Here is a 15,325-nt window from a genome sequence, read left to right as displayed (position 1 = left end):
GATTGCTTTATTGATGCAAGACTGCCATTTTTGAAATATTTATAATGTATAAACATAAACGAGAATGTGTAAATATTAATTAGGAGTGAAATACAGAGTAAGTTTAACAATGTGACACATTTTTTAAAAGATAAAGGTTAATAGTCTATTGTACATAATAAGTAATTAAAATGCCTCATATGTGGTACTGTGTACTTTATAAAAACCTTGATGTCAATACTTAGTATTCACTTAGTAAATTATCTGAGGCTGTTGTTATATGGTTACTGATGTACAATGGTCTTGAATACATGGCAAAACAAAGCTGGCAGTATAACATGAGAATCAGATTGGGCATCTGACTACCAAATACACTAGCCAGAATGTTATGGCCATTCATGCTGCCAGGATTTTCCCATCCTGCTGCACTGAACGGAGATTTGGCTGGGCGCCAAATTCTCCAACCTCACTGCAGTGGGAGCATGGCATGAATAGTCGGTAAGATCGCACCCACTGAAACAAAAATTGTGGTAGTCTCATGTCATTAGTGGTACATGCTTGGTGTAGCGTAACCACACTCCAGTGCAAAACCCCATTTTAAAATCCTTTGTTGTACATTGGACATACTGAGAACTTTATACACTTATTTGTGACCCTTTTGATGTCAACAAAGAAGCCATGCTACAACTAAGGATTAGTTACCAAGGTAATAGCTTCTACCTATGCAAAGGTATACTGTTTCACCACTGAAATCCAGAGGAAACGTAATAACCAGCTGTGTAGTTCCGGTCTGCCCAATTTTGCATTGTACAATGCATTTTTGAGACTGTTATCTATTGTGTAATAACAAAAGAGGAGGTTTCAAAGCAAGACAAGCTATCTTAGTGAGGAAACAGCTGGTATTTATTTGTTTGTCATCCCACACTATGTTTATAGTGGAGAGTTGCATTTTTTTACGAGGCTGTGTGCATTTGAAGTTCCACCCTCCCACTGGTGGGATCCTTCGGTTTGCAGTGCAACTTAGGTTCACCAACAGCAACTTGGACACAGAGGCCAATGATCATAATCAGCACCAGCCAAGCTTCCTGAAGTTCTCATTTACTTTTATCACGGTTTTAGCCAGTATCAAAGGTAACCTAGGCTCATAAAAATATTCCCGTTCCATTAACGTTTGCCAGTTGCATTAACTTTGACTCTTGTTCTGTTCCAGTTTGAATTGGCAGAAATACAAAATCTGAAGCAATGTCTTGTGCTTCTGATTTTCATAAAATCCGCCAGCATTGTTAGTTTTGTTTATGTCTCTAACATACAAGCTGCCACTTACCTTGGTTTAAAATCCCAGTTATTAATGCACCCTTAAAAATAATTATGACAAATGTATTGCAGTAGGTCTCATTTTTTGATCATGAATATCACTCATTTCCTTTTGACATTTTCAACTCAGCTTTTATAGGCAAACAGTTACCCAATCAAGCTTTATTTCTCCATTTGCTACCAATATTTAAAGTATAAGATAGGTAAATCAGCCATTTACATTATCTTCATCTGTGTAATCAACCATTGTGTATGAGTAACATGAAATGACAGAACAAAACGCCTTGACATAATGCAGGCAGTGAAAAAAGCTGTTCATTTCTTTTAAAGCAATGATTCTCCAAAACAAATGGAATCATGGAAAATTTATTTAGCCCAAAATGTGTGTACCAATCAGAGTTTTAATCACACTTTCCCGCTTTTGAAACATACAAATTAAGGTTTTATAAAACTGACCACTCCCCAAAAGTACACGAGTCCCCTGTCCTATCCCCATAACCCTGAGCATTTACCATGGCTAATTCACCTAACAAACACATCTTTGGACACTAAGGGGTAATTTAACATGGCAAATCCAACCTGCACATCTTTGGACTGTGGGAGGAAACTGGAGCATCCAAAGGAAACCCATGGAGTCACAGGTAGAACGTGCAAACTCAATATAGACAGTTACCCAAGGCCGGAATCGAACCCTGATACTGTGAGGTAGCAGTGCTAACTAGTATACCACAATGCCATCCTTTCAGGATTTCTTTTGTCTTGACTGCTGTACAAACTGTCCATTATTACTTTAACTCTCAATTCCCAGACACCAATAAAATGGCATCAAATGTTTAATTTACCTCTGAAATCTGCTATCCCACCTTAAATCTGGTTACTGCAATTGTCTCTTTAACTCAGAATATTTTGTTTACTTCTCTTGAATTCTTCAGAACAATACCTTGGTCTCTGTTTTCATGACTTCAGTCATCTTAATGCATTCTTTCTGTCCCAATTCCCTGGTTATCTGGACTGTATTTTTTTCCTTATGAAGCTTTGCAACTCCCTTGTCCTGTCCAGCTGCTCCTAGCAGAGTTGAGAGACATTCATTCCCCAATGTCCTGTCTCCAATTGCCAACAAATTCAGCTAAATACTAAGAACAAGGGAAATGCCTTCCCTCTGGGAAGTGGCCCTTCTTGCTAAGCAATGACTTACTTCCATTTACTTTTTGCGCCAGAACCCTCTCTAAGCCCAATAGGGACACAGTTGGAACTGCACCAACCCCACATATGCAAACACCTTTGTCCAGCATAAACTATAGGTTTACCCTTCCAGGCACAGAACCATTAAATTAAACACACTTAAAACTATACCTTATTTCTAATATTTACCAATACAAATATAAATCCTTTAAAACTACCTTTGTTTTTTTGATATTGGTGGCCAGAGTATTGTGTTTTCCTGAAGAAGGTGCTGACTTGAGGGCAGATAGCAAGCATTGGGTGTATGATCAGATAAATGTCTTGTATTATTACAGTTAATTTGATAATATATTGTTCAGAATGATAATGCAATGCTCCTCACTGATTGTCAGTGTAAAAACTGAGCCACAATTATACACTCAAATTTCTAGGGTGGAGGTGAATGTGGAATATGATTATTGCTGACAATTCTCACTATTTCTTTCAGCACTATGTTGTCAGCTTATTTTAATCATTGAAAATGAGCTGGCACCAAAGTCCGCAACTCGAGTTCAATCTTGGGCAGTTACCATTATATTATTCCCCATAGTGAAAACTGTACACAACATAAAACATTCAAGAGGTTGTGACCCAGAAATCAACAACTCATACCCTGAATCAACCATCCAAAATATGTCAAACTGGAATGAGTTTTCAGTTTTTAACAGCTAAATGCAGGAGTTGGTGAGGTACCAAAATTAACCTGTCCCAGCAATTTTCTTTCTTTGGAACTCCACACGGTTTGCAGGTGAGGGGTGCAAAGTGAATCAACTTCAACAGGAGAAAATGATCTCCTTTGAACTTATAGAAAGTTTGAAAAGCACTTATTTAATTCCTTTCTAGGATTCCCCTTTCATAATTGCAAATTTTTATTGTCTTTGGAATTCCCTCCCTAAACCTCACTGCCTCTCTATCCTCACTTTCCTCCTTTCAGATAGTCCTTCAAACCTACCTCTTCATCTCATCTCTGTCCCAATATATCTTTGTGACTTAGTGTCTAAATTGGCTTTAAAATTTTGGCACAAGATGAGGCCACTACACTATTGTTACCAATAACAACTTACATTGATATCGCAGTTTTAATACAAGCAGGGCCAAGGAACTTCACAGGGACATTATAAAACAAGATATAACACCAAGCCACATAAGAAGCAACAGATAAGCTGAGGCAAGACTGGATTTGGGCATATTATGAAGGTGGAAATGGATGATCTTAGTAATGGTGCAGACATTTAGATGGAAACTCTTCTTGGGGTTAAATATGACACCGAGTTTCCAATTGGAGACAATCCCAGGGAGAGAGATAGAGTTGGTGGCAAGGGAGAGGAGTTTGTGGCGGGGACCACAAAGACAAAGGCTTTGGTCTCTCCTTGTTTAATTGGAAGAAACGTCTGTCCAATATTGGACAGGCAGTCTGATAATTTAGAGATAGTGGCAAGGTCGAAAGAGGTGGTGATGAAATAACGCTGTTTATTATCAGTGTACATCAAGCAGCATTTATTCATCAATAACCTGTTAACTGACACTTAGTTTGGGTTCCTCTGGGGTCACTCTGCTCCTGACCTCATTACAGCCTTGGTCAAAACATGGACAAAAGAGCTGAACTCGAGAGGTGAGTGAAGAGTGACTGTTTTGGAGATCATGTCAGCATTTGACCTGGTATAGCATCAAGGAACCCTAGCAAAGTTGAAGTCAATGGGAATCTGTGGAAAAATGCTCCACTGGTTGGAGTCATTCCTAGCACAAAGGAAGATGATTATGGTTATTGGAGGTCAATCATCTCAGTCCGAGAACATCACTACAGGAGTCCCTCGGGGTATTGCCCTAGGCTAAACGATGTCCAGCTCTTTCATCAATGACCTTCCCTCCAGGTCAGAAGTGGGAATGGTCGCTGATGATTGCACAATGTTCAGCACCATTCACAACTCCTCAGATACTGAAGCAGTCTGTATCCATATACAGCAAGACCTTGACAATACTCAGGCTTGGGCTGATAAGTGGCAAGTAACATTCGGGCCACACAGTGCCAGGCAACGATAATCTCCAACAAGATAGAAACTAACCATCTCCCCTCAATTACATTACCATCGCTGAATCCTACATTCTCAACATCCTGGGGGTTACCATTGACCAGAAACTGAACTGGACTAGCCATATAAATATTTTGGCTACAGAACAGACAAGAGGCTGGGAATCCTTCAGAGAGAAACTTATCTCCTGATTATGCAAAGCTTGTCAACCATCTACAAATCAGGAGTCTAATGGAATACTCTTCACTTGCCTGGATGACTGCAGTTCCCATAATACACAGGAAGCTTGACACCAGCCAGGATAAATCAACCTACTTGACTGGCATCCCAACTACCACCATAAACATTCAGTCAATCCACCACCAATGCACAGTGGCAGCAATGTGTCCCATGTACAAGATGCACTTCAGCAAGTAACCAAGCCTTCTTGGACAGCACTTTTCAAACCCAAGACTTGTAATACAGAGAAGGACAGGGACAGCAGTTGCATGGCAACATGACCACATGCAATTTCTCCTTCAAGTCACACATCAAAGTGACTAGGAAATATATCGCCGGTCCTTCATTATCATTGGATCAAAATCCCAAAACACTCCTCCTAACAGCACTTCAGGTGCTCCTACACCACATGGACTACAGCAGTTCAAAAAGGCAGCTTGCCACCACCTTCTCAAGGGCAATTTGGGATGGGTAATAAATGCTGGCTTAGCCAGCGACGTCCAAATCCTTTGAATGAATGATAACAAAACATGAAAACTGACTGTGTGTTTTCAATGATGTTGCCGAGGGGTAGTACGTAGATGAATTGGAGGGGAGGGGAGAGACCCTTGCGGGATACCAAAGGTAACTAATTACATGGGAGTAGGTAGAGAAGCTATCACAGGTAATTCTCTACCTATGATTAGATAGATAAGAATGGAAACAGGTAGGTCCCCACCCCGCCCCACCAGATGGACAGCAGTGGAGATGCACTAATAGTGTAATCAAATACATTGCAAGTTACAAACAGTCCAGCCCCAAACCACCTCCTTTGAGTAGGTTTATCCACCTCTTGCCCGGCCATTACTAAATCAGGAAGTGTGTGGGTTGGAGATGGATTTCAGATTTTTAAAATTTTAACATTCACCACAAACCAAGCCCACTGATTTCTGTGTGTTAAAATTCAGTCATATGCCTCTATACAGAATCACAGGACGGTTACAACAGGAGGCCATTCAGCCTGTCGTGTCTGTGCCAGGTCTCCGTAGGAGCAATTTACCTAGTATCACGACCCCGACTTCTCCCCATATTCCTGCGCATTCTTCCTTTTCAGATAACAATCCAATTCCATCTGAATGCCTTACTTGAACCTGTTTCCATCACAATGTCAGGCAGCGCGTTCCCGATCCTAACCACTTGCTGCATGAAAATGTTTCTCCTCATGTCACCATTGCTTCTTTTGCCAATGGCAATACCTTAAATCTGTGCCTTCTGCTTACCTCGAACGTTCCGCCAACGGAAATACCTACTCTCTATCTACTTTGTCCAGACTTCTCATGATTTTGAATACTTCTATCAAATCTCCTCTCAATCTTCTTCTCTCCAAGTTTCATCTTCTCCAATCTAACTACATTACTGAAGTTCCTCATTGCTAGGACCATTCTTGTGAAGCTTTTCTGCACTCTCTCTGATGCCTTCACATATGAAGTTCATTAGACAAGTTTGTTGAATCCCAAAAAATATTACACTCATATCACTTGTGACATGCAATTTGTTGCTTTTCTCGACCAAGCAATATTTTTCAGCGATGGAAAATTGGTTGCATCTGGCTCAGCTATGAAAAATGAGTCATAGCTTTCTTGAATCATAAATCAAATCAGCACTGGCTGGCATGAAGTGATCCTTAGTGGTTAAACCAGCATTCAGTGGGAAATTAGAATCTCACTGAAGAACTTTGATTCTGTAACCCATACAGGCAAACCAACTGAAAATATTCCATGCAAAATTGAAACTTCTAACTAGCTCATTCAAAAATAAACTACGGGTGGAATTCTCCCAAGCCCCTGCCAGCAGGTTCAATGGCGGCCAGGGGGAGAATTCGGCGGGAGTGTATCAATCGGTTTTATGCCGGTGTGAATTTCCGACGGGATCTTCTGCTGGTGCCCACCATGGCAGATCTGGAAGCCACTGGTGGCTGGTGTGAAACCCCTGTGCATCCTGCTAATGGGTCGCCGAAGAAGGCCTGACCAGAATCATCCCCCTGTGCCCAATTCTCTGTGATACCAGTGGAAGATACGTCGGTCAGGAACACATCTGGAAGAATGTGGCGTGTAGAAGACAAGACTCACCTGAACCATGCCTGATTTTGCCTCTGGAGTTCAGGATAGAGGCCACCAATGACCCTGGACTCTGGAGCACCACAGCAGTGAGTGGTGGGTCTTTCAGCTTCAGTGTCATCAAGGAGGTCCAACCTCCAGTCTAAGCGTGTTCCTGGTCCACCTTCTTTGTTAATGATGTTGGGTGCCTTTTCAATATGACACCCAGAAATGACAGCGGAACACGTGCAATCCAACCGTCCCACTCAGGATTGCAGAGCTAAACCCCTGGATGCATAATTAATAAGATAAGGGCCGAAGATCTGGTGTGGGTTCTTGCCAGCTTCTGCAGCGCAAAACTCTTCCCCGCCCCATCCTGTCGTAGTACCTAGTCCTAGATGTGAGAATTCCACCCAACATGAAAAAACTCATAAATTCAGCATTTAGGTGGGAATGTATCACAAATTAGAGAATTCACGGTATGAAGAAAGGGAAAGGAACAAGTCCTTTCAGAAAACTGCACAAGCATGATAGGCCATATATTAACCCTTCTCTGTACTCTAAAATTCCTTGTGACCGGAATTGGATAGACCAACAAGTGGACACTGGGATCGTGATGAGTGGTTAACCTGTGCCCATTCAATAGAATGCAGCACATCAAAGTTATGCTCATTTGAATGATTTCTGCATGCAGCCACACTAACCAGGCTAACCAGACATTAGTTGCACACATCAGCAGGGGACCCAAAATCGTAACTTGTTAGCACTGATTAAATCTAACCTGCACTTCCTAAAGTAGCCTGCACCTGTTAAAGTGGAAGCACACTGTGGCTGCAGCAAGTGCTGGCAAATATCCAGTCGGGCAGGAAGTAAATCTGACCTGGGTATCATTGAGGAATGGCTCAAAAACACAGCAGAGTGGGTCCCAAGATTTTCCGATGCTGCACTGGAGGTCATGGTGGAGGAGGCAGAAAGGAGGAGAGATGTCCTGTATCTGCTGGGGATCAAGAGGAACTCCAGACACACATTCAGAGGATTAGGAGAAAGCCACGGAGACCAGTGCCATGATTTGAGCTCTGAGGACCAGGATGCAGTGCTGTAAGAATTTTAATCAGAAGAAGGATATTCACTGATAATTGCAGAATGTCCAGTAGCACTCACGGTTCAGATACCGATGTAGTCCATGTCCATATGAACAACATTCAGTCTTTGGTTCATAAACGGCGAGTAGCATTAGTGCCACACAAATTCCAGGTAATGACCAGCTCCAATAATTCAGAATATATGTTGAATCCCCTCCAACAACATCCTATGCATTACCATTGAGCAGAAATCTAACTGGAGTTGCCATATAAATATTGTGGCTACAAGAGCGCATACGTGGCTGGGAATTCCGTGGTGCGTAATGTACCTCCTGACTCCCCAAAGCCTGTCCACTATCTACAAGACACAAGTCAGGAATGTGATGGAATACTCTTCACTTGCCTCCAGTGCAGCTCCAATAACACTCAAGAAGCTTGACACCATCCAAGACAAAGCAGCCCAATAAGATTATAATGAGCCCCAGCATAAAGGAGTGTTAAAGCCACAGAGAAGTGAGATTCACCAGAACTTGATATTTTCTGCATTGCTCTGTTATCACCCAAAGTGATTCTGTTTGATATGTCATTTCTTAATTTTTAAAGGCTGGTGCTTCCCTTGTTCTCATTAGGTAATTTGACCTGCCTTTCCCATCACTCCAGAAGGGATGGGCTTGTGTGTAACGGCCTTATCCTGTTCCTTAAAATTCCTATGTTCTTAAATATTTAGCTGCCATTTTCCAGAATCCCTTTAGTGGATGAGTGCAGCTGGAAAAAACATTATGCCAATAAGCTTTCATAGAGCTGGTAAGAATTTCTAACCCAGTTGGAATGTGTCAGCATTGTCATCAACATGAAGCAAAACCACACAACTCTTGCCTCAGAGGAAAAAGGAATATTCTCTTCTCTTAAATATGCTGAAAAGACGACTTACTTCAGCTGTCTTGCAGTTCTTTCAAACGTCTAGCTTTGTGACTGACGAAGATCATTATTTTTATATTAAAGAAGGCAAAACTTTGCTAACATAATGGTAACATAGTCACCCTCTGTTCCAGTTCCATACACTCAGCAGTTCAGGAATGGTTGCTACATGTTTTGAAAGTTGGTGAGCGCGATTTTACTGGCCATTCACGCCACGTTCCCACTGCAGCAAAGTCAGATAATTTGGTGCCCAGCCAAATCTCCATTCACTGTAGCATGATGGGAAAATCCTGCCGGCGTAAATGGCCATACCATTCCAGCCGGTGTTTCTTGTCAATTTTTTGAAGAATAAAAATGACCGTTTTTAAGATTATTTTGCTGATTCGCATTACCAATGACTATGGGATTGTATTAAATAGTACATCCCTTCAGCTATTTGCAACAGATAAAGTACAGACCATAACAGTCTGTGCTTGCAAAACTCAAAAATAGTGTGGAATTTTCCCATCTGGGACTAGGTCCTGTGGCAGGGGCAGGAACGCAGATTTGTTTCCCATTCATCATAGAATCATAGAAACCCTACAGTGCAGAAGGAGGCCATTCGGCCCATCGAGTCTGCACCGACCACAATCCCACCCAGGCCCTATCCCCACATATTTACCCGCTAATCCCTCTAACCTACACATCTCAGGACTCTAAGGGGCAATTTTTTTTTTTAACCTGGCCAATCAACCTAACCCGCACATCTTTGGACTGTGGGAGGAAACTGGAGCACCCGGAGGAAACCCACGCAGACACAAGGAGAATGTGCAAACTCCACACAGACAGTGACCCGAGCCGGGAATTGAACCCGGGACCCTGGAGCTGTGAAGCAGCAGTGCTAACCACTGTGCTACCGTGCCGCCCATTGTGGAGGCCAATGGGAAACGACACCATATCTTTTGGCCACAACCTAATTAATTATGCACCTTGAGTGTTTGTGCTGTATCCGTTGCAGGGCATGCATGCTGAAACACGTCCTGGCAGCATATCTGGGTGCCAAATTGAAAAGACACCCAACATCGCTGATCCACCGTTAGAGAAAGAAGATGGGCTTCCTGAAAAAGAAGATGGATCTCCAGGAAATCTCTGAGGCTGGAAGTTGGACATCCCCGATGACACTGAAGCTGAAGGATCCACCTGATAGATGCTGCCCCCACCCATTGCTGTGGTGTTCCAGTGTCCAGAGTTGTTAGCGGCCTCCATCCTGAGGCAACTTGGGGCATTGGTTGGGTGAGTCCCAACAGACATGCTCTGGATCGACATGTTTTCCTATTGGCATTGTGGAGAATCGGAAGTGGGGGGAGGAGGAGGGGGGGGGGGGGAGAAATTCCGTCTAAGCCTTCATCTGCAGCCCATTGGCTGGATGCAACTCAGTTTCATGTCAACGTCCGGCAGGTTTCATGATCCGCCATGGCAGGCATCAGCGCAAGAAATTCACACTGGCGCAAAATTGTTTTTCAGTCTCCCACAAAATTCCAGTCTCCCACCAAATTCCACCCACCGACCCCCCACCCCCGCCTCAATCAACCTGCCAGCAGGTCCATGGGAGAATCTCACCTAGACTGTCCAACATTAGATGTGATTCCATGATTGGACAGAACTTGCTAAACAATCATGATTGTGCTAAGAATTACACTTTTAACCAATTTAAGATCATCAGTCTGGCTCACTTATGTGGGGTTCACCCATGAACCTTGACCTTTGGAAGCAGAAGGAGTATGGTTGTGCATTGCGGTTTTTCAGTTAAACAAGACCTTGGGGGACAGCCATTCCCTGGTTCATTCCTCATGGCAATGCTTTGGCCAATCAAAGCTGAGGTGCCTGCTTTGAATTTGAACAGAGGCTTGGCAGTTAACAGTTTCCTGGTATGTTCTCCATGGCAACTCCACCAGCAATCAGAATCCACTTGCCAATCAATTTACTCTTTATTATTCTTTAAACTTATAAATGGGGTGGCAGGAAAAGAACAAAGAACAAAGAAAATTACAGCACAGGAACAGGCCCTTCGGCCCTCCAAGCCTGCACCGACCATGCTGCCCAACTGAACTAAAGCCCCCCTACCCTTACGGGGACCATATCCCTCTATTACCACCCTATTCATGTATTCATGTAAGAAATATTACTAAAAATAATACTTTAAGGATAAAAAATGGGCTCACAGTTCAGGCCACAAACAGTGATATAGATGCTCCAGCTTAAGGGAATATTAAAATAACTAAAGTGGTTACAACAGGAGTGACAAATCAGAAACATGCTTAGTTAAACAGTGGTGGAAAGACAGACCTGGGGCAGAAGTACAGGATCTGCAAATGGGCATGTCCCATGTTAAGAAAATTAACCCCATATAATTTTATGCCTCATTGTACTGGATCTTTGTTCAGCATAATAATGTATTTTCTCATGCAAAATTGAAATACTGTAGTTGCTGGAAATGGAAAATGAAAACAGAAAACATTAGAAATGCTCGGGTGAAGCAGCATCTGTGGAGAGAAAAACAGAATGAACATTTCAGCTCGCATTCAGACAATAGGTCATCAATCCAAAATGGTAACCTCTTGCCCAAATAAAAATGTTGTTGCCATTCAGGATATTTGATTAAGTTAAAGATTCTACATAAATGTAAACTATTGTTGCTGTTGCCATTGCTGATAATAACGATTGTAATTCTGGCTACAAGAACCTTTTTTTCCCTCGGCTGCCCCTAGAATTTTTGCAGGTTGCACATTCCAAGAAGCCCCAGCATTGACCTCAAGTCTCTTCTTTTTGGGACTTGCAAAAAATAAGTGTCCAATAAACATGAGAGACGGAAATAGGGGCATGAGGCAGGGAAAATTTGATTTGATTTATTGTTGTCACATGTATCGGTATACAAAAGTATTGTTTCTTGCACGCTCTACAGATGAAGCATACTGTTCATAGACTACATAGGGAGAAGGAAATGAGAGAGTGCAGAATGTAGTGTTAAAGTCATATCTAGGGTGTAGAAAAAGATCAACTTAATATACCAACTACCTCTTGTCTCTGCGAAGTCTTGAGGCCTGCAGAACGAACCATACCCATCCTATCTCAAAGCCATGATAATACCAGGACACTGTAAAAGATGTGGAAACCAGTTATAATGGGTCATACTTCTTTTACCTGATCTATGTATTGGTAAATGGGTATTGCCCAGATGAAGAAAGTTTTATGCCTTACAGTAATAGATTATTGTGCAGCATAATAATATATTTTCTCAAGCAAAAGCATAATACTGTGGTTGCTGGAAATCAGAAATGAAAGCAGAAAATTCTGGAAACGCACAGCAGGTGGGCCAGCACCTGCAGAGTGAGAAAATTGAGTTAACATTTCTGGTCACGTTCTGGCAACCTGAAGTGGTAACTCTGTTCAACACTCCAAAGAAGTTGACATAGTGAGTATTTCCAGAATTTTCTGTTTTTTTATATATGAGCGTTTCAAAGTTTGAAAATGTCATTGCATTTGGAGAGAGATAAAAAGAAAAAAATGCAAACGTATGCAGATTGATTTTTGTGAAATTAGATTAGAAAATAAATAAAAAGAAAAAAATGCATCTTATTTGCATTATATTGCATCCTGCCCCAACTCGTTAATTGGATGGACTCAGAGCTTTCAGATAGTTAATTAGTCAGCCACCACCAATCCAATTCTGCCAACCACATGACCCTATCACCACCGGAACCTGGGCCTCCAACCAAAATCCAGCTCAGGATGATGAATTTTCACAATTTCATGATCAGATTTTGTGTCTAACTGACTGAATTGAATTTTTTGAGGAGGCAACGAGGAGGGTAAATGAGGGCAGTGCATTTGATGTAATCTATATCGATTTTAGTAGGTTTTTCACTTAAAACCCACTTAAAATCCCAAAAGATCCAAGGGTCGGTGGCAAGATGGATCCAAAATTGGCTCAGGGACAGAAAGGTGTTTTTGTGTCTGGATAGCTGTTTCCAATAGGGTTTCAGTATTGGGTCCCTTGCTTTTGTTGTATTATATATCAATGATCTAAACTTAGATATAGGGGTATAGTTAAGAAGTTTTCAGATGAAACAAAATTGACCATGTTGTTGACAGTGTGGAAGAAAGCAATAGACTGCTTAAGAAGGTATACAGGAGAATTCCCTTCAGTAGCTGAGGCACAAAATGTATGAGCAGAGTGGTTATGTAGAATTACATAAAACATCAGTTAGTCCATAACAAGAGTACGCTGTACTGTGAAGCCTTAGGAATTTTCACCTCAGCCAATCTGACCCATATCAGAGTCCCTTCAATTAGAAATCCCTCCTTTCATCACACCCGCCGCTGTGGGAAGTCAGGGAACCTGGATGTAGGATGCTAATGTGGTGGCTAAGTTACAAAGCAAAACCTGGTTCAATTACAACTTCATTTCTGACCTTTATGTGACTCTGTTCTCTTAAGATTCTGCCCCATGGGCTGATTGGCCTTTATCTGTACAGAAATAATTATGATTTGTAGGAGCATCATTTGATAGCCAAGTGTTTTAAAAGAGAAAAGGATAATTTGGAATTAAGCTTTTCTTGTGATTTAGTGAGAAAAATATTTAACCACAAAATTAAAAAGGTCCACTGATGATTTTATGTTCAGTTAGATGATTTCAGCCAAAAGTGAAGGGTAAAATTGTCCTTTACCAGTAACATGAAAGGGTTCATAGCAAAATAAATGGGCACAGTTTAAAACACATTGCTGAAACATTAAATCTATGTCATACTCCTATCAAAGGTTATTTTCAATACCACCCTCACCAGCTCAAATTTGTCTGTGAACTTGTGTCCAAAAAGAAAAACAATGTACTTCTCTCTTCTTAATGCTATCTAATTGCATCCAATGTCCCTGAATGCTTGGACATCTGAAGACAGTAATGTTGGCTGTGTGATTCTGACATTCAAGTGCTCATCTGATGTTGATTTCTAGGTCCACCCTTGAAGAATAGTCACATGGATGAAGTGCCAGAGGGTCTCTAAGGCCAGTGGCACTGCATCCCAGTAGAAATCACCACTTTAAAAGAGACGGAATGAAAAAGGCATTAAGTTGCTTGCAGAAGAAAAAAATCTTCCTTTAAATTGGCCATTGCAGGTTTGCAGAAAGGCATGATGGCCAGTTTCTAAAGAGAAGCAACTAAAGGCATACATGGGTACAAGTCTACTTTATCCAAACATATTTCCCATTCAATACATCAAACAATGATATTAAATTCCCCATCCAAGCATAATGTGTCACCAATTATCAAGCTTTCAATGACCAGCACAATAAATTTAGTGAATCTTTTGGAGAAAGCAACACATCTAGAAGCGTTACTACTTCATATAAAATATACAAATTTTAATTCTGAATTGAGTAATAAATTAATTGATATACAAAGAATTGCAAATTGCTCGCTTTTGCCAGGTGCTTGAAGAAAAAATTGTTCAAGAAGTGTAAGAAGTAGTAGCAGTATGTTTTTACAACACTTGTTTTAATATTTTTCAGTTCCCAGATATCAACGTCCATCTGCTGATTGGAAAATATTGTCAGAGAATGTTACAAACTTAGGCGAAGGCTTCAAAGACATGCGTCAAACAATGGAGCAGAAGGCACCCAAGGAAGATGTCATGGATAATATTTTCAAACTGCATGAGCTCTTCCGAAATCACTCAATCCTATTTTTTCAACTGAGTCAGTCTGTTCAGAAACTGGAAAACAAGTTACAGAGCTTTGAGGCACGCATGGATGACATTAATGCATCTGTGAATGATTTAGAAGATGACTTACAACAGTTTACTTCAACAAACAGACAAGAGATATACAATTTGTCGACAGGTTTAAACAGTGCACAGGGTACACTCCAACACCAGCAAACAAACTTGAAACAAATAACATCAAATGTAGGAAATCTGAGTAGGCAGATAAAGGAGGCACATTGGACACTGAATGTAGTCAACAGCACCATCACGGAGGACATTAGCATCCACCACACAAATCTACTGCGTCTTCAAATACAATTAGCAAATGTGTCAGAAGATGCAAAGATCTTGAAAGCCGTTCAGCAAAACATGGAGAAACAGCTGAAAGATGAGGTAGCTGTACTCAACAATGTCACAGAGGACCTGAAACTGAAAGACTGGGAACACTCAGTTACCCTGAAAAATCTGACCTTAGTGCAGGGTATGAGAACTTTTTCATTTTAGTCACTTTGATATTTTTTACCCTTTTATGTTTCCATTTTAATAATACTCCTAATGGAAGGTAAGTTATAGGTACGGCGAAAGATAAGAGTAATTTGAAGGATAATTTCAATTTATCTTCATTATTTATTCCCTGAAGCATATTTTTTTATTTTGCTTTCTCCTAATTTATTTTGTGCAAGGCTGACATCTTTTTTACTGAATATTAGACCTTTAAGAACACATGTTGCAAGACTATGAAGAAGATC

General features: G+C 41.1%; 1 protein-coding gene across 1 annotated transcript in view; it reads left to right on the top strand.

Annotated features, from left to right (window-relative positions):
• LOC144493570 (scavenger receptor class A member 5-like) overlaps positions 1 to 15,325 on the top strand; it is a 93,537-nt gene that overhangs the window by 30,172 nt on the left and 48,040 nt on the right. The window contains exon 4 of the mRNA XM_078212673.1: positions 14,383 to 15,057. Coding sequence (XP_078068799.1) covers positions 14,383 to 15,057 — 675 coding nt within the window. The remainder of the gene's footprint in view (positions 1 to 14,382; positions 15,058 to 15,325) is intronic.

This window comes from Mustelus asterias, chromosome 5 (genome assembly GCF_964213995.1).
Source record: "Mustelus asterias chromosome 5, sMusAst1.hap1.1, whole genome shotgun sequence".
NCBI classification, from domain to species: Eukaryota; Metazoa; Chordata; class Chondrichthyes; order Carcharhiniformes; family Triakidae; genus Mustelus; species Mustelus asterias.
This window is presented reverse-complemented; position numbering and strand designations above follow the sequence as displayed.